Source organism: Rutidosis leptorrhynchoides, chromosome 6 (assembly GCF_046630445.1).
Source record: "Rutidosis leptorrhynchoides isolate AG116_Rl617_1_P2 chromosome 6, CSIRO_AGI_Rlap_v1, whole genome shotgun sequence".
NCBI lineage: Eukaryota > Viridiplantae > Streptophyta > Magnoliopsida > Asterales > Asteraceae > Rutidosis > Rutidosis leptorrhynchoides.
Genome location: NC_092338.1, coordinates 23,636,121 through 23,659,027, shown reverse-complemented (window position 1 = coordinate 23,659,027; position 22,907 = coordinate 23,636,121). Strand labels below are relative to the sequence as shown.

At 30.8% G+C, this 22,907-nt stretch overlaps 2 protein-coding genes across 2 annotated transcripts; one reads left to right on the top strand and one right to left on the bottom strand.

Annotated features, from left to right (window-relative positions):
* Positions 1-15,183: 15,183 nt before the first annotated feature.
* Positions 15,184-17,628, top strand: LOC139855388 (uncharacterized). Its single transcript, XM_071844603.1, has 2 exons — positions 15,184-15,363; positions 15,617-17,628. The coding sequence occupies exon 2, from the start codon at positions 15,763-15,765 to the stop codon at positions 17,368-17,370; it is 1,608 nt and encodes a 535-aa protein (XP_071700704.1). The 5' UTR covers positions 15,184-15,363; positions 15,617-15,762; the 3' UTR covers positions 17,371-17,628.
* Positions 17,629-17,792: 164 nt separating this feature from the next.
* Positions 17,793-19,970, bottom strand: LOC139855543 (uncharacterized). The gene is made up of 8 exons (XM_071844776.1): positions 19,851-19,970; positions 19,467-19,616; positions 19,328-19,384; positions 19,159-19,251; positions 18,882-18,960; positions 18,643-18,767; positions 18,382-18,516; positions 17,793-18,177 (listed from the first exon to the last, which is right to left on the bottom strand). Exons 2-8 carry the CDS (start codon positions 19,590-19,592, stop codon positions 17,944-17,946), a joined length of 849 nt encoding a protein of 282 aa, XP_071700877.1. The 5' UTR covers positions 19,593-19,616; positions 19,851-19,970; the 3' UTR covers positions 17,793-17,943.
* Between the last annotated feature and the right edge of the window lie 2,937 nt (positions 19,971-22,907).

The following is a 22,907-nucleotide window of genomic DNA, read 5'->3' as shown; positions in this document are numbered from 1 at the left end:
GTTTGGTCTATTTTCTAGGACGTTTAGGTTCAAGGAATGGCCTAACGCTTATCCTAGCTGTCTGCCTATATTTTGGCTGTGGGGCTGAAGAACTGGATGCCGGGACAGCACGAATAGGAATAGCGGGAATAGGGGTGGTAGTGTCTAGTGGAGTTGGTGCCACATCATCCTTACTAAACTCGGGATTTGAATTTTCTAATTCATTAGCCTTTCGTTTCTTTCCTAGTTCGAACTCGTCTTTTGTAATTTCCTGTATTTCTTCCTCGGGTTCACTTTCCTCCTCGGGTTCACTTTCCTCCTCGGGTTCACTTTCCTCCTCGGGTTCACTTTCCTCCTCGGGTTCACTTTCCGGGTTCTCTATAGTTGGTTCATCCGGAATTTGTGAGTCTTCCCCAAAGATATTATTTTCGTCATCGGATAGGTTAATGACTGGAACACCATCTGAAGATTCTGATTCGGAGTCGCTGAATGTGATAATAAGTTTTGAGCCCGACATCTATCACACCACAACTAACTCATTAGTACTACATAATATTTACATATAAATTTTAACCAACAGTGATAAGCAATGGTTTTTGAAATCAGACCCGGTCAAAGTCCAGACTTACTAATGTATCCTAACGACTTATCGGTTAGACACACTAATGCAAACCTGGTTCGCTAAGACCACCGCTCTGATACCACATGTCATAACCTGTCCTTAACCATAAGAACGTGTTAGATAACGTATGATTTCATTGCGAGGTATTGACCTCTATATGCGACATTTTTAAAAGAAAAACTGCATATATTATACATTACAAACCATGATTCTTATTTTTGATACAAGCTTTGGACGAAATAAAGATGATTATCGTTTAGCGATAATCTTCGACTTACAAACTTTACAAATGATGATAACAACACGATTTCTAGCATATTTTACAACACAAGTTCTTGGATATGCAGTTTTATTTTTGACACAAATATGCGTACGCAAGATCCTGCTCAAATTCAACATAATGCAGCGGAAGCTTTAGTAATCACCTGAGAATAGACATGTTTTAAAAGGTCAACATAAAGTTGGTGAGATATAGGTTTAATGCCGGCAGCAATATATATATATAGACCACAAGATTTCGTATATAAACAGTTTAATAAAAATATTCTAAGTGGTTGAGCACTTGGTAACCATACTTAACATTTAATCACGTCGCATATTCCCTTTATTATGAAATCTTACTACACCGTACCAAGTGTAGTCACGAAACGAAGTACTGTGCAACCGTTGAATACTGGTCGTCCAGTCCGGTTGGGGTTGTCAGGCCCGATAGATCTATCAACAGGATTCGCGTTTACAATACCGCTGTAAATAACAGTTACCAAGCTACAGGGAAGTATGCCAGTGGTACAACTCAACGTAGAATATATTTTTCAGTTACTTGTGTCCATAACGTAAAACATAAAATACATGTATTCTCATCCCGAAATATTTAGAGTTTAAAAGTGGGACTATATACTCACTTTCGTCTTGAAGATATATATATAATTTGACTTGGTCTCCGGTTGATATCACGAACCTATCCATATATAATATATCAATACCTTTTCTTTTTAAACAAACGTCACATATATATACTTGTTATACTTTTAATACTTTGAATAATTCCTTAGTCCGTAGTTAGCAGTTCGTTGTTAGTAATTCAATTTTAATGGTTCATTTTTAGATGTTTAATATACCCGCAATGAAATAAATAAAACCCCCAACGAAATAAATAAAACCCCATCGTATATGTATTGGTCGAGATTAATCTTGACCCATGGTACCGGTGTTGTCAAATGACGTGTTGCGTACAATCATGGGATCTTATGATTAATCTTCTCGTGTTGTTTACGGGTGATCCTGAACCATATAAAATTGAATTATAAGTACATATATATAAAATATCATGTTAACTTAAAAAGATGTGATTTATTTAATTTTTCCCAATTATTTTCGTGGCTAAACTAGTCCTGGATATCCGATTTTGTTTCGGTCATAGTTTCTTCGTTACAACTCCGTTTTCGTTGATTCAACTTGCCACTTCCTTGGATCGAGTCCCTCTTTAAGACTATGAACTGTAAATACCTTAGTTTGTATTCAAAATCACAGGTCATAGGTCAAACTTTAGTGAAACTTATGAAGTTGATCATTTTCCATCATGTAAACAACCTTAAATGATTATTTTTCTAAAAATACTTATACTTTGAGTTAAATCATGAAATTTTTATGTGTTATCATATTCATAGTAAAAATCATTTTTCCAGAAAATAAACCTCCAATTCAAAGTTTAAGATAGTTTTTAATTATCCAACCCAAAACAGCCCCCGGTGGCACTCCGACGTCGTAAAAACAGTTTTTAAGATAATCTTTGAAAAACCAAGTTATACCTTGTTAAATTAGTATATATTTAAGTTATATTACAGGTCTTGGAGTATTTTAAAAGTTAAGTTAGAAGGATCTATTTAGTTTGCAAACAAGTTTGAAATCATTCAAACTATGTTCTAGTTTATAAACTCTTATATATATAGCTATAAATATATGAATTGAAAAAGAGTTGAAGTAGAGTTTTTACCTCAAGTTTAAAATGTAAAGTTGCTGGAAAGAAGTAGTAAAATAAAAGTTGAGAGAGTTCTTGCAAGTGTGTGTGAAAATTGGAAGTAAAATTTGGAAAATGAATGTGTAAAAATGAGTTAGAAATGGTGCTTATTTATAGGCTTGAAAATTTGGTTTTTAGTGAAAATATCTAAGATAAGTTAAAATTTATTATGTCATGAATGACATATTATTCCAATAATTGAAGATTTCTATTGGTATATACCAATAGTAAATACTTCTAGAAGCTGTGTATAGTACCCTAGATATACGTATAGGATTATTGAGGAAACGGAACGAGAATTCAAATATAACTATCTTTTGTAAATATACTTATATTGTTTTATGTATAAAAGCCCTTTAAAAATGATTAAATACATTACTTATACGATATATGTATAAACATTATAAATCATCAGTATTTATGTCAAATAACGTTACGTATGGTTATTGTTTTGAAAACTTAAGTTAGTAGTTTCAAAATATACTTATGACTTTTTGTTATTAATACAAAATGAGATATTAAAACATCCTTAGATCATGTTAAATATGTATGTATAATTATCATATATTGTATAGTTCGTGATATCATCGGTCAAACTAGACGGTCAAACGTTGTGTAAAACTCTTTTCAAAAAACATAAGTCTCAACAATTTGGATTGCTTATCATGTTGGTAAGGTTTAATTTATGTAAATATTAATCTCATAAGTATAGAACGATCGGAAAAGTGCGGGTCGTTACATCCGCTGTGCAATTACTCATTTTAAAGATATTACTTGGAGTCATTCATGACATATTTCAAAAGACGTTGCATTCGAGTCGTTGAGTTCATCAAGATTATTATTAAGTCAATTATATTGGGATGTATTATGAAATGGTATGCATGTCTGTCAACTGTCGATGTAAATGAAAGTTTGTCTTTTAAAAACGAATGCAATGTTTGTAAAATGTATCATATAGAGGTCAAATACCTCGCGATGTAATCAACTGTTGGGAATTGTTTATAATCGATATGGACTTCGTCCGGATGGATTAGGACGGGATATCACAGTTGGTATCAGAGCGGTGGTCTTAGCGAACCAGGTCTTGCATTAGTGTGTCTAACTGATAGTTGTTTAGATGCATTGGTGAGTCTGGACTTCGACCGTGTCTGCATGTCAAAAGTTTTGCTTATCATTTCGTGTCGAAAATTACCTGCTTATCATTCTTAGTCTAGACACGTTTTACTGCATTGACTGCATAAATAGGGTATAGACAAAAAAATTCATATCTTAGCGTATATGATAATTCATATCTTAGCGTACCTCTTACTGTAGACTTTGCCTCACAGTTTCCGTATATTCGTTCGTAACTTATGGGATTTTAGTATGATATATGCATATGTAAATTATGTATTGCAGGGTACTAATCTATATCCTATAATCTATTTCTTATCGAAAATCCTTCATCTGATCGTACGAGATGAATCGCTCAGCCAGTTCGAGTCCCTAAGAATTCGATAGCTATTCCGATAGTTATTCCGACAGCTATTCCGATATGGATTTCCACTCGAGCTCCGAAAGCGGTGTAACCGGAATGAATCAAACAATTAGCCATCATTTATTCTAGATGAATTGGAAATGGTTTCGTAGTCGACTTAATCAATGGAGACGCGAAGAAGGCGATCTTTTCCACCAACTAAATTGCCCTCTTCACGAATAACCCGAAGCACTTACCGGTGAATCAATCCGAAACACCATTTTCACCATCATTTCCAGAGTAGCTCGACATGATTATATTCTATCCACAATTCTAAACCTTATTCATCCGCTCGTTCCGACTGACAATCATCCCGAAATAATAGAAGAAGTCAACGAACTTCGCGCTCGAGTAATCAATTTAGAGAATATGGTGCAAAATTTACCAGCTTCAGCAACATCACTGGCATCAACAGTACCATCAGTAACAGCACCAGTACAATCAACATCACACACCTCAACATCTCATTATGTATCTCGAGCATAATCATCAATCTGCAAATCGTTCTACATCATTTATCTTCGTTCGACATGACGATTATGTAAACTCTAATATTTTAGAGATTATGTATCATAATTCTAATCGTAAATCTGATGAGTTTAATATCACATTGACTCATTAAATCCATAATTACATCTGAAGAAAATATATATATATATAAATATATTTTCATAAAGATTGTGATTAAAAATTCTTTCGTACAAACTGTTAATGGTAAAAATATTTTAACGGGTAGGTAATACCCGAGAAATATTTAAGATTTCACATTAATAAGTTAAACTGTACATTCTTCGAATCTGATTCAACAATCATTTACTATCATATTTACATCCACCGATATACAAATCCGTTCACCACAGAATAACCATATTCATCCAATTTCAAATTTGGATTTTGGTTTATCAGAATCCAACAAGTGGCATAATGAAGAAATAATGGACACAATAAAAATTGATTAGAAACAGACTAATTAACAATATGAAATTTTGTTAAGAAACCACGCTAACAAGATCCTAGCTAACTGTTCCTAGCTAACTATTCCTAGCTAACTGGTTACATTTTATTTATGCAATTTAATCATCGCAATTTACATTCTCGCAATTTTATTTATCGTCATTTAATTTCTATTATTTATTTTACGCACTTTATTTATCGTCATTATGTTATTTACGCATTTTAAATATCGGGACACGTATACAATGTTTTGACATATCATATCGACCCATCTATATATAATATATATATACTTTGAGTTGTGATCGAGTCTGAGACATGTACACGGGTCATGATATTTATTAATTAATTCGAACGTTATATATTAAACTATATATATAAATTATTAGACTGTTAACTGTGGACTATCGACTGTGGACTAATAATATTGGACAATTAAAATGAATTAAAATATTAATTATAATATATGAAACTAAACAATTCTTCAAGTTGCCACTTGATTTCATCTTAAACATCATTTGTATCTTCACGATTACATTCTGCGTTCAAACCTTTCATGATTCTTGAAAACACCTCAATCGAGAGTATGAACCAATCGCACTTCATTTACGGGAGAAAAGATTTATGCATATAGTTATGCACCTGAAAACACTCGGAACCTGAGTAAACGTCTAACATGTAGCTATGCTAATTCCTTTAGCGTTGTTATTACCCAAAATAACTTTGCATTCCCTTTCCAAATTAGCAAATTTTGTCACAGCTCCAGCAAAACAACTTCGACTTTTCGTATGAAACAACCTTATTATAACGTTGATATATACGCGTGCTCTTTTATTGTTACTAGGGAACCTTTCATATTCTACCATATTACCATCAGCGTTTAATCATCTAAAAACACAATTTTCCTGAAACCACCTCGGATTAATAACCAATGATTCAGATATCATAGCATTAAATGCAGAGGAAACAGAAGAATGGTAGATGGTCTAAACGACCAAAAGTTTGATGATAAAGAAAGGAGTGTTAGGAACGCTCGATAGAAAATTGAGTATTGAAAAACAGATTGAGCTACCCATGAAGGAGACCAAGGACAAATACAAGGACCAAACCCTATATTCAAAGGATTCAGGTAATTCTGGATCCGTTGAAACCTTTAGAGAATATCTTGCTCCGAAGTCATGTTAAAAATCTTGCGGAAAAATATTTCTCCATCAACCATCGAACTTAGAAATTCCAAAATATCATCATCAATATCTTCGATATTTCTGAGGATATTTTCATAAATATTCTCGTCCGAAATTATACCTCTTCGTGCTTCCTGTGTATCATATATTGGAAACATTCAATAGAAAATTAGTACCGAAAAGCAGATTATGCGAAACTATGAAGGAAACCGTGGACAAATCACAAAGAATAAGTTTGACTTTAAAGAATCCAAATGATTCTGTTTCTGATGAAATCTTTAGCGAATACTTTGCTTCTGACTCCAAACTCTTGCGGACAAATTTTCTTCACCATCCTTCGATATTAGAAATTCCAAGATATCATCGTATCTTTCATTATAAATATCCTCCATATTTCTGAAGATATTTTTATAACTATTCTTATCTGAAATCATTAATCTCTTCGTGCTATCAGTGTTACATCATATAGAAACTGTTAGTTTCTATATTCTGTAAACTTTCGAGCTTAAAATACGAATATTATTGAAGTAATGTTGGGAACTGATGCATGAATTAGTATAATATAATGACACTTGATCAACGTGATTATATTACAGTAAGTCATGCTGAGTTTCTAATGAAACCTGATGATGGTTCACAGTAGATTATACCATCATCATGTGTCATATTACATAACTCTTTCATTCTACATAACCTTCGAACATATCAAGAAGAATATATTCTTGATAGTTCTATCGTCCGTATTTTTGATAAATTTGAAAATCAAATCGTGATATCACGTTTCACCCTGCTTAGAACATTATAATCATTTAGAACTCTATATCTACAAATTCTGGACCATTATTCGCTTGACTTGGAGTCGGGAAAAGAAAACAAGAGCATGGAGCTCCGAAAAATAAAGGAAAAATATAAAGCCGATCACAAACATAGGAATTACAAACCGTGTATATCAATGTTTATCGCCACATAAAGACACGGGAGAATCAAAAACACTATAACCCCAAGGGTGAAGTAGAAGAAAACAGATTCCTCCGGTGAAAGTTGGAAAAGGAGAATGATTGTGGCAATAGTCATGATAAGGATAAGGATCATAATTGGATTAAGCATTTTCACAATCTTTTGGATATATGAACTAAGAAAGAAGGCATAGAAGTGGTGAAAACTAATGGAACGGAAAAGGTAAATTTATAAGGGAAATATCAGACGGAGAAATCGAGGCGGATCACCGCATTTAATTATAGAAATCTAAATTTCCTTATTCGCAGGAGAATCAAATCTTTTAGATTTTGAAGATTTTCTTTAAATCCCTTGAATTCCGGAATTCAACCCTCTACGTCAAAAGCTATGACGCACCATATATTCTAAATTCAACCCTGACTCTATCAAAAGTTAAGATAAATCTTTACTTTCCTATTTCACTCTTTGGTGATAACTTCATTCATACATTTCGATTAATTGAATTGTTTTATCCATATTACTCAATGATGATAAAACTCTATTTATCAACTCATATTTGTCATGAAAATATTTTTATCGCTAGACATGACCACCTCACTCAAATTTCGGGACGAAATTTCTTTAACGGGTAGGTACTGTGATGACCCGGGAAATTCCGACTAAATTTAAACTTAATCTTTATATGATTTCGATACGATAAGCAAAGTCTATAATATTGAGTCTAAAAATATTTTTGAACTAATTTCATATGTGCAATTACCCTTTGACCGTGCTCGACGATTCACGAACTATTGTGTATATATAATATTGAGTTAATAAAATATACTTTAATCACTTAAATTAATAATATAAAATAATATACGAGATAACTAAGTGGTTGTTAAATTAAAACTATATATAACTTCTATAGATAATCTTATGTATGGTGAATATATATATATATATATATATATATATATATATATATATATATATATATATATAAAAGATATAAATACTATATGTATATATTATCTAATTATTAAATATTACATAGTTAACGTTAATGTATTAAACCACAAGTTAAGATATAGTTATTATATTAAAAATATTATTAGTTCAATTATTATTAATAGAGATACCAGTAGTATTAATATTTTTCATTTAACATATAAATATGAAATATGATATGTATGAATTGTTATATTATCATTATTATTATTATTATTATCATCTAAGAATATTAATATTAGTATTGTTATAATTAGTGATATTATTAAAATCAGTAGTATTATTATTTATTGGTTCTTATTATTATTAGTATAATTATTATTAACATTATTAAAATTATTATTAATATAACATTTAATTATTTATATTAATTGAATATAATCTATAATATAGAAGGATCATACAATTGGTTATAGATCACCATCAGGTTATATTTTTTCTGTCTTGAATCTGGATAACAGGACAATATTCGTTGAATAACAGATACAAAAACCAGTACATATATTTTCCTACTTTATTTATTTTATTATCCTGATTGAAAATAAAGTGTACTTCATGTCTATTAATTTGTTAAATGTCGATTTCACATATCTTTTAGGATCCAATTCAACTGTTAATTTACGTGCTTAATCACATTATATAAGATAATCACTACAAAATACTGATTAAAAAGCAAAATTTAAAAAAATATATATTTATCTCTCTGTTCTTGAGTGAAAATGTCAAAACCTCGAAATCGAACAGAAATTCAAAATGTATAAATGTAGAGTTGTTTGAAATCTCCTACTCAATCTATCTGGAAAGTTTCAAGCCTCAATTTTTTATAACGAACCCCAATTTTGAAGTCAAAATTTCGATTTTAAAAAGTCAAACAATATTCTTGAATCGAATTCGTGTTTGTGTTTCAATCTCTGGTCAAATTGATGTTTCAACAAGTTTCTATGGACGATTTAACATCTTTTTCATGTTGTAAGTGTAGCCTAACACGTTTTCAAAGTTGAAAATCGAATTCGAGTTCATAACTATGAAACAGCGAGATATTTATATATATATATATATATTTTTTCTTTTCTTCTTTAATCCGTGTAAGTTTTTTGTTTTTTTCCTTCTGTTAATGGTCATCGTGTTAATAGATGTTGTTTTGCTAATGTTGTACCAATTATTAGATTATGAATTGGTTTTGGTTAAATGTCGATTAAGTTGAGAAGAAGAAGAATAGGAAGAACAAGTGATACGGGTTAAATAAGTTTAGTTTCGGTATTATATCAGAAAACGGGCAACAGCCCACTGGTTCCAGGTGCTAGGGAGTTTTGAGAGGTCGGGGGTTCGAGTCTTGCATGTGACACAATCTTTTTTTTAAAACCCTTCCCTAAGGTAATTCTATTTTCTTATTATTATTATTATTATTATTAATATTATTAGTATCATTATTATTATTACTATTATTACTATTATTATTATTATTATTATTATTTTGGTTGTTGTTGTTAATGTTGTTAATACTAATTATTATTATTATTATTGTTTCTGATATGATAAGTATTATTATTATTATTAACATTATTATTAAGATTATTATCATTACCATTAAAGGTATTATTATTAATATTAACATAAATATTATTCCTAACAATCTCATTATTATTATTATTAGTGTTATCACTATCACTATTATTATTAGTAATAAAATTATTAAAGTTATTATTATTAGCAGTATTAGTAGTATTATTATTACCCACTAATATAACATCTTTACTTTCATTCGTACTCATTTTATTAGAAGTATGATCAGTAATAATGGTTGGTGTTATTATTAATAAAATTATTATTATTATTATTGTTATTAGTACATCATTGTTATTATCAAAAACTATCTTTTTAAATAGATAAATATTCGATACTTATTACATATATTAATATTTTACATAACTATATAAATAAAACTTACTAATATTTTTATTTAAAAACTTACATATAACAAACTTTTGATTTTTTAAATAAAACACTAAACAAATATGTATATAAATAAATATGGATATATTAATATAATTATATAGATATTAAATATTTTGAATACATACACGAATTAAATATATAATATGTATAAATTAAAATATAATAAATAAATTTGTTCGATTACGAATATGTGTATTAATAAAGATACAATTGATATAGGTTCGTGAATCCGAGGCCAACCCTGCATTGTTCAATATAGTCACATGTATTTTTACTACAAAATAATTAGGTGAGTTTCATTATTCCCTTTTTTAAATGCTTTCGCAATATATATTTTTGGGACTGAGAATGCATGCGCTGCTTTTATAAATGTTTTACGAAATGGACACAAGTGATCGAAACTACATTCTATGGTTGGATTATCTAATCGAATATGCCCTTTTTATATAGTCTGGTAATCTAAGAATTAGGGAACAGAAACCCTAATTGACGCGAACTCTAAAGATAGATCTATCGGGCCCAACAAGCCCCATCCAAAGTACCGGATGCTTTAGTACTTCGAAATTTATATCATGTTCGATGGAGGATCCCGGAATGATGGGGATATTTTTATATGTATATTGTGAATGTCGATTACCAGGTGTTCAATCCATATGAATGATATTTTTGTCTCTATGCATGGGACGTATGTTTATGAGAATTGGAAATATGAAATCTTGTGGTCTATTAAAATTATGAAATGATTATTTATGATAAACTAATGAACTCACCAACCTTTTGGTTGACACTTTAAAGCATGTTTATTCTCAGGTATGAAAGAAATCTTTCGCTGTGCAATTACTCATTTTAAAGATATTACTTGGAGTCATTCATGACATATTTCAAAAGACGTTGCATTCGAGTCGTTGAGTTCATCAAGATTATTATTAAGTCAATTATATTGGGATGTATTATGAAATGGTATGCATGTCTGTCAACTGTCGATGTAAATGAAAGTTTGTCTTTTAAAAACGAATGCAATGTTTGTAAAATGTATCATATAGAGGTCAAATACCTCGCGATGTAATCAACTGTTGGGAATTGTATATAATCGATATAGACTTCGTCCGGATGGATTAGGACGGGATATCACATGTATATATATATATGTACAAGTAAAAATGACTTTCCTACAGTAAAACCCTATTTGCTACAGTAAAAATTACTTTGCTACAGTAAAACACTATTTGCTACAGTGAAATCGTATTTTGCTACAGTGCTACAGTAAAACACTGTTTGCTACAGTAAAATACTATTTGTTACAGTAAAACACTATTTGCTACAGTAAACACTATTTGCTGCAGTAAAATACTATTTGGTGTCGGCGAACTAGCAAACAAAAACAGAAAAGGCGGCCATGCGATCGCATAGCAAAAACACTGAAAACTCATGCGATCACATGAGCTACAGTAAATCGAAAAGTACTATAAAAGGTCCGTTTTGCTCGACGAATATTTCATAAATTTTCTTCTGTAATTTATTTTTATTTATATTATAATTATAATTTTAAATTTAAGTTTAATAATAATAAGGTATATACGAGAGTGTTTTAATTCGGGTTTCAAACCGCTTTAAGCTAAGGAAGTATTGGGTATTGTTCGGGGTATTGTTCTTGAATCCAAGGCCAACCATACAGTCGTCTACCATCATTACGTCTACGCAATTTACCTACAATATTGAATCGCAATATTGAACTGTGAGTTATAGTCTCCCTTTTTAAATGCTTTAAATATTTTTGGGCTGAGAATACATGCAATTTATTTTAAACGCAATATGACACAAGTACATACTAAATTCTACACTGAGTTAAACCGAAAATCCCTTAGCTTTGGTAACTAGTAGCTGCCAGTACATAGGATATGGACTGGTGGGCGCGAATAATTGTATATGGATCCATAGGGCTTGACATCCCCGTCCGAGCTAAAGCGCTAGCCTTTTAACGGACGTATGTTATTTGAGTTTAAGACACGTTGGTTTGCGTGTATTAAAACGAATGGGGTAATTATCACTATAGTGTTAAGTTTAGTTACCAGGGTGCTCTGTTACGTAGAATCTATTGATAAACTTTTGATGAAATCTTGTGGTCTATCTTTATATATGTTTATGACTCGAGCAATTAAACCTATAACTCACCAATATTCGTGTTGACTTTTTAGCATGTTTTATTCTCAGGTCCTTAGAATGCTTCCGCTGTGATGTGCTTGTTGCCTGCATGGAGTCTCTCATGCTTTGTACAAAGTTTATTGCATTCAAAATAAAACTGCGTTGTGTAATAAATAATTGGACTGTGATGTCAACCTGTAAATTAAAGACTTATGTATTTCGGGGTTTTGCTTATACCTAAGCACTCGCCCACATGGTTATAACTTTCTATGTTTAGAAAGTCACTTATTTTAATGAATGCAATATTTTATCAAAACGTATCATATAGAGGTCAAAACCTCACTGTGGAATCAATGATTAACGTGCTGCGTCAATAGCGATTTTGACGGGTCGTTACATTAAGTTATGGAACTTTTGTCTAGTAAAACAATATTACTAATTTGAGCTTATAAAAATAAGACTTTTTTGCTCAGTTGGTCCCTCTATTATACTCCAAATCGCTAGTTTGGTCCATCGGTTTTAATTTGGCAATCAGTGTCCCTGAGTTATTTTGATTTTGCAATTGGCGTCCCTCCGTCAAATTTCTGTTAAAAATGTCTGTTAACCTTGTCATGTGCAATGCATGTGAGGGTAAAATCGTCTTTTTACTAAAAACAAGGGACCACCGGCGCAAAAATATCTTAACTAAAAGTGAGGGACCACTGGCGCAAAAAACTTATAATGTTTATATTTTTATTTTATAAATTTATATAAACGGGAATCTATAAATTATTATTATTATTATTATTATTATTATTATTATTATTATTATTATTATTTTTATTATTATTATTATTTTTATTATTATTATTATTATTATTATTATTATTATTATTATTATTATTATTATTATTATTATCATGACTTCAATATTAGTAATAATAATAATACTAATAATTATAATTCTAATAATAATAATAATCAATTTAATGATAATAATTATAACAATAATAATAATAATAATAATAATAATAATAATAATAATAATAATAATAATAATAATAATAATAATAATAATAATAATAATAATAAAGATTTTTGAAATTTAAAACTACCTCAAAAAGTGCTAAAAAAAATATTTATCGCGAACCGTACTCGAACCCCCGACCTCTCGAATACCCATGAACTCGTTAACCAGCTGGGCTGTTGCCCCATATCCAAAATTATACAGAACATATCTTTATTTAACCTGTATTTAAATAACTCATCTTCTTCATTCCATTTCAAAACCAAATCCACCCGGGATCAAATCAACATTATAATCAAACATCTAAACATTTTTTAAGACTCTCAAACAAAGTATAATCGAACCATAAACTCTTGAATTAATTGAAAATACAAAAAAAAAAATAAAAAAAATAGAAACAGCTTAGCTGCTGTCGTGATGAAGAACACAAAAAAATTTTAGCTTTTGATTTTTAAGAACGTTTTAGCTCAAGCTTCCTACACGAAATATGTTTTAAAACTTTTCTGCAATCTTTATCAAACCTCAATTTCACTTAATTCGTAACACAAAATTCGAATTTAGATGAAGAACACTGTTTGACTTTTTGAGTTTAAAAGTTTGACTCACGAATTCAAAGTGAATAACAAAAATTGGATCGTGAAACTTTGCAGGAAGTTTAAGTGGATGATTTCTAATAAGATTGCAATTCCAGTTTTTGAAAATTGATTTTAATTCGAAGTTTTGAAAAAAAAATATGAATACAGAGTGTCGAGCTTGTTCCTTCTTCCTTTTTCTGTTTTCCTTCTCTCGTTGCAGCAGATGAAATGTATTCAATGATTTGTTGTTGGGTTCTGAATAATTGAAGTAAGAATAAAAGGACGACCGGTTGTTTTATTGTGGATGAAGGTCGACAAAAAAAATATTCGGGCAGGAGAAAAACAAGAGGAATAAATACAAAAATTTGTAAAGTTGATCACGATGGTTATTGCATTTAATAATTTTTGATTTTAACATTTGTATTTAATTAATAATAATAATTAATTAATATAAATATATTAAGAATAGTAATACTTGTAATATTATGAATAATAATAAAAATAATAATAATAATGAGAATATTAATAATAATATAATAATAATTATTAATACTAATGTTAATAATGATATTACTAATAATAATAATATTAGTAATAATAATATCAAAATAATGCTAAATATAAGTTTTTTGCGCCACACCACTCACTTTTAGTTAAGATATTTTTGCGCCGGTGGTCCGTTGTTTTTAGTAAAAAGACGATTTTACCCTCACATGCATTGCACATGACAAGGTTAACGGTCATTTTTAACAGAAATTTGACGGAGGGACGTCAATTGCAAAATCAAAATAACTCAGGGACACTGATTGCCAAATTAAAAATCGAGGGACCAAACTAGCGATTTGGGGTATAATAGAGGGACCAACTGAGCAAAAAAGTCTAAAAATAAGTTTAAACTTATAAACGGTGTTGCTTTATTATAACGGCTTCGTTTCACTGAACATTACTAGATCGACAAAAAAGATTTGGCGAAAAAACAATACGGAGCCCATTTACTTCAAGGAACAAAAAACTAAGAGCCCCCGTTTATGTCAAGGAACAAAAACTAAGAGCCTGTTTACTTAAAACTTAATTGGACTTGATTTTTTGAAGGAACTATTCGTTAGTAGTTGTGGTTGTTAACTTTGGGTTTAGTTTTTTATTAGCTGACCCTAAAGATTATTCGGTCATCCGGAAATACGCTATTGTCCCCATCTGTTACCCTACTCTTTTATACGGAGTACTCCATAAAAAACAGTTGCAACTTTGTGATCTCCTTCAAATGCGTAAACCATAACCACCATAACGGACTTATTATTTTTTCCTAATTCTCCTCTTTCAACATACAGAAAAACAAACAAAAGCTAACCAAATTTAATTTAACAACAGGATGGACTAAAACTAACAAGACAACCTAAGCAAGGACAAAGCTATAGCAAACATTTTGTTTGATGTTTTATGATGCCTGAATCTGTACGTTACAAAGGTATGGTGTTATTTCAATCTTTTTGAGTAACTAGTTGCTATTCTTCCTGAAAATCCAGTTTTGATTCTATATTTTCTTTAATTAATTCCTTCTCAAAATTAAGTTTTGCTTGATGCTGTTCTCGCTTAACTTATAATATTATCCGAATTTAATTTTAAAGAATCATTTTATGGCAGCTTAGCTCAAATTCAGTAAACGGTAGCCTAGCTATAATATGTTGCTTATAACAAAGGTTTACTGAAATGCATACCAGGTGTTTGTTAAAATGCCTCAAAGGGAGACTTATACGATTTCATCATCTTTGTATAGATAGAGATGCTATAACGTTACAGCAGTTGACAATTTAGCCCGAGTGAGAATTTTGAAGCCCTAACCTAACTTTCAATTCTTCCCTCAATCATGAATTATATTCAAATTCGTCGAATTTCAACTCTGCTAGATTCTCCCATAAAAAGCCCTCATCCTCCTGTTTTTAGAACAATAAGAAACCCTAATCCTATACCACACAGAACACTCCAACAACCAATAGGTCAAGATCTTGATTACATCAATATAGCTCACAGTCACCTCATTCATTCTGATTTCACCAAATTACAAACATTGTTACCAAAATTTAACTCATTTATAGTTAAACACATTTTGTTAAAAGTTCAAGATAATTACTCAATTTCCCTCAAATTCTTCAAATGGGTTCAGTTTCATAATCCTAATTTACTCACACTCGAATCGAACTCCATGATTCTCCATACTCTTACGAAATATCGAAAATTTGTGTCTGCTGAAAATGTTTTAAAGAAAATTATTTCTGAATTTGATATTAACGTTGGGATGCATAGTAAGCTGTTTGATGCTGTTCTGTATTCATATAGAATGTGTGAATCTACGCCTCGTGTTTTCGATGCAATGTTTAAAATGTATGCGCAGATGAAAAAGTTTAGGAATGCAACCGATACGTTTTGTCGAATGAAAGAGTATGGATTCGTGCCAACTGTTGAGTCGTGTAATTTGTATATGAGTTCGCTCCTTAGTTTCAATAGGAGTGATATCATGTTATGGTTTTATAAGGAAATGCTGAAATCGAGGATTAAGGTTAATGTGTTTACCCACAACATGTTGATTAATGGTTTTTGTCAGTTGGGGAAGTTAGAAAATGCACTCCAAGTGTTTGATGAAATGAAAGATATGGGCTTTACTCCTTTAGTTTCGTCTTACAATACTTTAATTGCTGCGTATGTGAACAAAGGGCTTATGACTACTGCAATGAATTTGAAAGTTACAATGGAGAAGAATGGGGTTAACCCGGATGTAATCACTTATAACACGCTGATAAATGGATTTTGTAAAGATGGATTATTGCAGGATGCTTATAAGGTGTTTAACGAGATGAAAAGGGCGAATGTGGCTCCTAATACTGTAACTTACAATACGTTGATCAGTGGATTATGTAAAGTAGGTAAAATCGAAAAGGCTAATCAATTTTTTGAAGAAATGTTGAGAAATGGAGTCAAAACTGATATCTTGACTTACAATGCATTGTTAATGGGACTTTGTAATGAAGGGAAAACAAGGAGAGCTGCTTATTTGGTTCAAGAACTTGATAAGAAGAAATTGGTACCAAATGCTTCAACTTTTGCTGCACTTATTAGAGGACAATGTGCACGAAAGAACCCAGAACGTGGTTTTCAGTTGTACAAAAGTATGGTAAAGAGTGGTTGTCGCCCAAATGAGAGTACAGTTAAGATGTTGATGTCATCTTTCTTGATGAACGATGATTATGATGGTGCGTATTGTTTTTTTAAGGAGATGTTAGAGAGGCCTGTTGGTCCTGATTCGGTTATCTTGAGTGAACTGTGTAGCGGTTTTTCACAAGTATGGAAAGATAGATTAGTTTTGAATGTGTCGAAAGAGGTAGATGATGGTCGTCTAGTGCTTGAACGGTTTGAGAAAATTAAAAGCATTATCTCTCGATCTAACGTCGAGGGTCAAGGTATAGATCAAAATGAGTAACATATGGTTCAATTTTTTGCATATCGATCCCGATACTGGGTGTTGTACAAAGCTTCAAGTAAATTAGAAGATGAGTTAAAGTTCCTCCACATCCATTTGCATTCAAAATGTTTGTTGCAATGATCAGGTTATATGTTTGGTAACAATGAATATTGAGCTATCAGGATGTTCAGGGCCAAAGTTATTCAATTGAAGCATTCAAATCACTATCAGAAAGCTGAATTTAATGTTGAAGTATCCCATCATTTATAATTTATAACGAACGATGATGAAATGATATTATTTGATTGCTAGTCCTGTAATATTCATACACAAATCCAAACCCCCATAGTTTCAAATGAAAATGCAACTATTTTGTAAAGGTTAAAGTTAACTGAAAATAAATTAAGAACAGAATAAAAGGTTCATTTGAATTTTCATCAGACTCTTGCATAACATAGCAAGTACATCATAATGTCTTTGAATAACCAAACTATCAATATACCGAAAAAATGAACACAACATGATACGTTTATAAACTGTTTAAATACATCCTTGTGAGTTGTGACTACTCTAACCACTAACAAACATGACTCATTCTTCCATAGCTTCAGCTGCAGCTATCTTAGAATCCAAATTGTTCATCAACTGCTCGCTTACATGTTTAGCCACAGATATCATGTCAAGTATCACACTCGGATCCAAAACTGTACCCCCTCTTTTGGTCAACCCACAAATCAATCCTTGCCTATTGATGGAAACAGAAACAGCGGAGCTCATTTGTGATTCCTCTTCTGAAGTTGCATCTACAATATAATGCCTTCCAACCTACATATATAGAATCAGAAATAAGAACAACAAGACCTCTCTCTCTTTTTTTTTTTTTTTTTTTTTTTTTTGGCGAAAAAACAAATAAACTTATACATTTAAACAATAAGAACAAATTTGACCTGTACCAGTATTTGCCCATTTTGAAAAATTACCCCACCTACCCGACCCGCCCACTTTGCCATCTACACAAATCTACATCACCTTGGTTAAAGTAACTATGACTGGAACTGCGGTGGTGTCAAACTGTAAAAACTCTTCATCACTCACGTCAACCTCTGGTTGTTCATCAGCCGAAGCAACATTCACTTTTGGAATACCTGTATTGCTTAAAGCAGCCTATACAAACAAATCTCAAATCAGTTGAAGAAATAATAAAGTATAGGGACATATAGGCTAGGCAGTAAACAAAACACTAATAATACTATATTCTTGAAAAATATAGGAAAAAGAAAAATCAAATACTTTGATAGCTGCACCTAAGGCATCAAGTATATTTCCATCCATACTAATCACAAGACCATCGATATATAAATCCCAACACACCTTCCCATCCACGATCGACAGTGACGAAAGATTAATTCCAGCTCCTGGCATACAAGTAATGATAATATTTATTATAAATGAAAGATATGAAATGATTTGATATGAACTAGTATTGAAAAAAACTTTGTTTCTTTGGTTAAACATTTAAACTCCATTACCTGTTCCACTTTTACCTCCCAAAAGACATTGTCGAAGGGCTGCAGACAATTCCATTGACAATTCTTCACCCCCTCTCCTCTATATATATATACACATAAATGAGGTGAGATTTTGTAAAGTTATAATAACTTTAACTTATATAATTCAAAAAAGGATAAAAAAAAAACTATTTTTACAATCTTTGCATATAAAATGTACTCAAACGAGTCCAAAACTCACAAAGATACAGGGTCATCAATATTACTCAATAAACATCAAGTGTTCAAAGTTGTAAACCTCAAATTCTGGTGCTGCAGTGGGACTACAATCGATAAATATGGAAACTTTTCCTTTGTCGGGCGCTGAGGAACTTGGTCTTCCTAGCTCAGCCTGCAATTAAACAAGGTGATACAGATCAAGCAACATTCGTATTAACTTCAGTAAGGCAGGACGGACTAAAAAATACCTTAACACTAGCTATGACTTCAGTTTTACCCATCTTCACTTTTGCTGAACCATTTGCCTAGCCGTTTTTGATCGATCAGCAGCCACATATACATAAAATGATCAAAATTTAGCTGAGTTATAGATAAAGAGAGGTCTACCTGAGCAATGACTCCAGATTCGACAAATATGGGTCGGTACGATAACCGTTTACGACCATTAGTACGAAGGTCTTGTGAAATTCCACCTTGTATGAAATGCTTTTCTCCAACAGATAGACCCACCATTGAAGTAATAAAAAAATTCTCCACCTAATACACAAATTTAAAATTTTAGCACAAAATTTAAATAGTTGACATAATATTGAAATAAATGTTTGGCCAAAAAAAACTCGAATTTAGAAACAAATTCAAAAATTTCGTACCAAAAGCAAAAACATTGGCATAATGTATAGCTACGGGATATAATCATATAAAAAGGGCAACTGCAGTTATAATATAACGAAATAAATCAAAGATTTTTTTAATTACTGTATATATATTTACCTTATTGAAGTGCAAATTCAATACTTGGAGCACAAATTAATGGCTGAAGGCACAAATTAAAGTGCTTGGAGCAGTTAATCTTGTATTTGAAGGTGAAGAAATAGACTAGAACAAATGATCAGGAAAAATACAGTTTAGGTTATAAGCGCATGTTGGACCCCTTTTTTTAACTCCATTCCGAGTAACTACTTTTATTTCGGCCCAATTAATGGGGATTCAGACAGAATGGCACAAATTTGTGTTACTTTCTAAAATTTTGCCGGATACGGAGTATTTTGTGAAAGTGTAAGGTATAAATTGGTCACTAGTTATTTAAGCTTCTGTTAAGAACTTGATTTGAATTGAGTCTAAACGAGGAGTCAAGGCAACTTTGAATTCAAGTTTGAATTTTTTTTTTTTTTAAATTAATAAAAAGCTCGAGTTTCTTATACTGTATTAAACTTGTGTATTAAACTTGAACAAGTTCAAAAGTTTAAATGAGTTTTTATTTATATAAATTTAAATTAATTATTAATCATTATTGTATAAGAATATAATATTAATATGTAATATTATTATATTATAATTAATAATAATTAATAATTATCGAATAATGACAATTAACCATTATTATTATATATACAAACGAGTCAATCTCGTATAACGGGAACCGGGCTGAACATGTTAACGGATATTAAACATAGAATATATCATATGTAATATCTAGGTATCTAGTATTAAATATAGGCAAGAGACATAATCCCTAAAATCAAGGGATATGACATAATCCCTAAAATCAAGGGATATGAGCTCAGATCATGTATTATATATATATGATGTATTATATATATGACTTGTTTGATCAAGAATCATGAGTGAATTATAAGATTCTAAGATGGTATCAGAGGGTTTGATCCAAAACTTAGTCGGCCGAATGTGTGCCGCTTCTGCTCTACCACCCGTCAAATCTTCCTAACCCCATCTTGGCCGAACATCTACTTTGGTAATCTATCTATCTTTTTCAATTTCTTGTTTCTTGCAAAACCCAAAAACCACAGCAAATCACTAACCTCGCGGTTGAAATATACACCGCTTCTTCAAACAAATACGGTTGAAATATATACCGTTGCAAATCTTCCTATCCACCATCAATACCGAACCTCTTCGGTCTTCTATCTATATTTTCTTTTGCATTTCAATTTCCTGCAATCAAAAAAAAAAAAAAACCCCCAAATCATGGTTGAAATATACACCGTCAAATCACCAGCGGAGCAGCAACATCACGGTTGAAATATACACCGTTTCAGCTCCCGTCTTTATCCTTTTCTTTTGTTTTTCCATTTCTTGCAAAAAACATCCACATCACGGTTGAAATATACACCGTTACTACTTCAAACTCTCCTTCTTCCTCTTTCTTCTTTTCTTCTTCACCCAAATAGCTTCTTCATCTTTCTGCTATCCTGGTTCTGTTTGGTTCAGAAAAATTATCTGCCTTCCACAGCTACTGTATTCTAGTTATTTTCGGTACAGTATTATTTTAATTTGTGAATTTGTGAATTTAACGGGTAGGTACTGTGATGACCCGGAAATTTCTGACCAAATTTAAACTTTAATCTTTATATTATTCCGACACGATAAGCAAAGTTTGTTAAGTTGAATCTCAATAATTTTAAACTATGTTCATACATTCATTTAACCTCGACCAAATTCCAATAATTCACAAACCATTATATGAACGAACATGATTATATATGTATATGTGTATATATTATAACTTGAAAACGTTAACAAAGTATTAGACGTATAATACTTTACATGAACGTATTTGTTTCGATACAGGTTTAATATAATTATCAACGAAATTAAAAGATAATATCAAATGATTGATTTATCAGATACATTGTATGATCGTGAGTCTCTATTGAGATGTCCACTTTGATTTAGGAAACCTTTCCTTTTTAACGATATTCGGAATAAATGGTAAAGTGACCTACAAGTAAGAACAAATATTTCAATTAACGATTACTGGACAAAGGTTAGTAGAGATTAACTTTCAACACAATGATTGTCTCGTGTCTCTTAATAAAGTTAATTATTTAGTTTTCTTAATATTGAAAACGTTTTACGACATAGATGAAACCTTTTAAAGAATGAATTTGAATATAACTAATTCTGGAAAACTAAATTATATTTATTCGATTTAGTTCAAATATATGAAAGCATTCTTCGAAATAATAGATTTTTAATTATTATAACGTTTCGATAAAAAGATGTGAATGTAATTAGTTTTAGAGAACTATAGTTATTCGATTTAGTATGGACACGTTTTTCGATATAATAGAATTTGATTGTTAAAATGTTTTTATGGATTTTCAATGATATGAAAATGAAAATAAAGATAAAATAAAGGTTTCTAATGAGCACTAACAGACTACAACATTTTATCTCAAGATTTCAAGTTAAAATGATGGAAATCACTAAACCTGCGCACTTGCACGAGAAAAATCATAACTAAATCATACTAACTCGAAAAAGGGTGATTCCGATGTCCAGACGTCCGTAACTCAAAAATCTACAACTTTCGTGAAGACACCATACGCGGACCGCGTACCTATCTACGCGAAACGCGTAATGTTTGTTGACATAAAAAGTTTTTCGACATAAAAAGTGATGGCGGCTTTACTATTTATGCACGTTTCCTATCTTTTTTTATTTAATATATTATTATTATTACTTTATTATATTATATTTATATTATTATATTATTATAATATTCATATATATATATGATCATATGTCGATAATTTATAAAAACACATGCATGATACATTTCTCGGGAGTATATGATCCCTTCTCACTTCCTCTTTTATCAAACGCAAATATCCATCTATCTATCTACTTTGTATATTATTATTTATGTTATTATTATTAATATTAAGGTTATTAATATTACTATTAGTAATCTTATTATAATTAGTAGTATTATTATTACTACATATATACATAAAATACTACGACGGGAATATGCTCGGGTGATTTCAAAATAAGTTTTCAAATGGGTTTTAGCTACAGAAATTA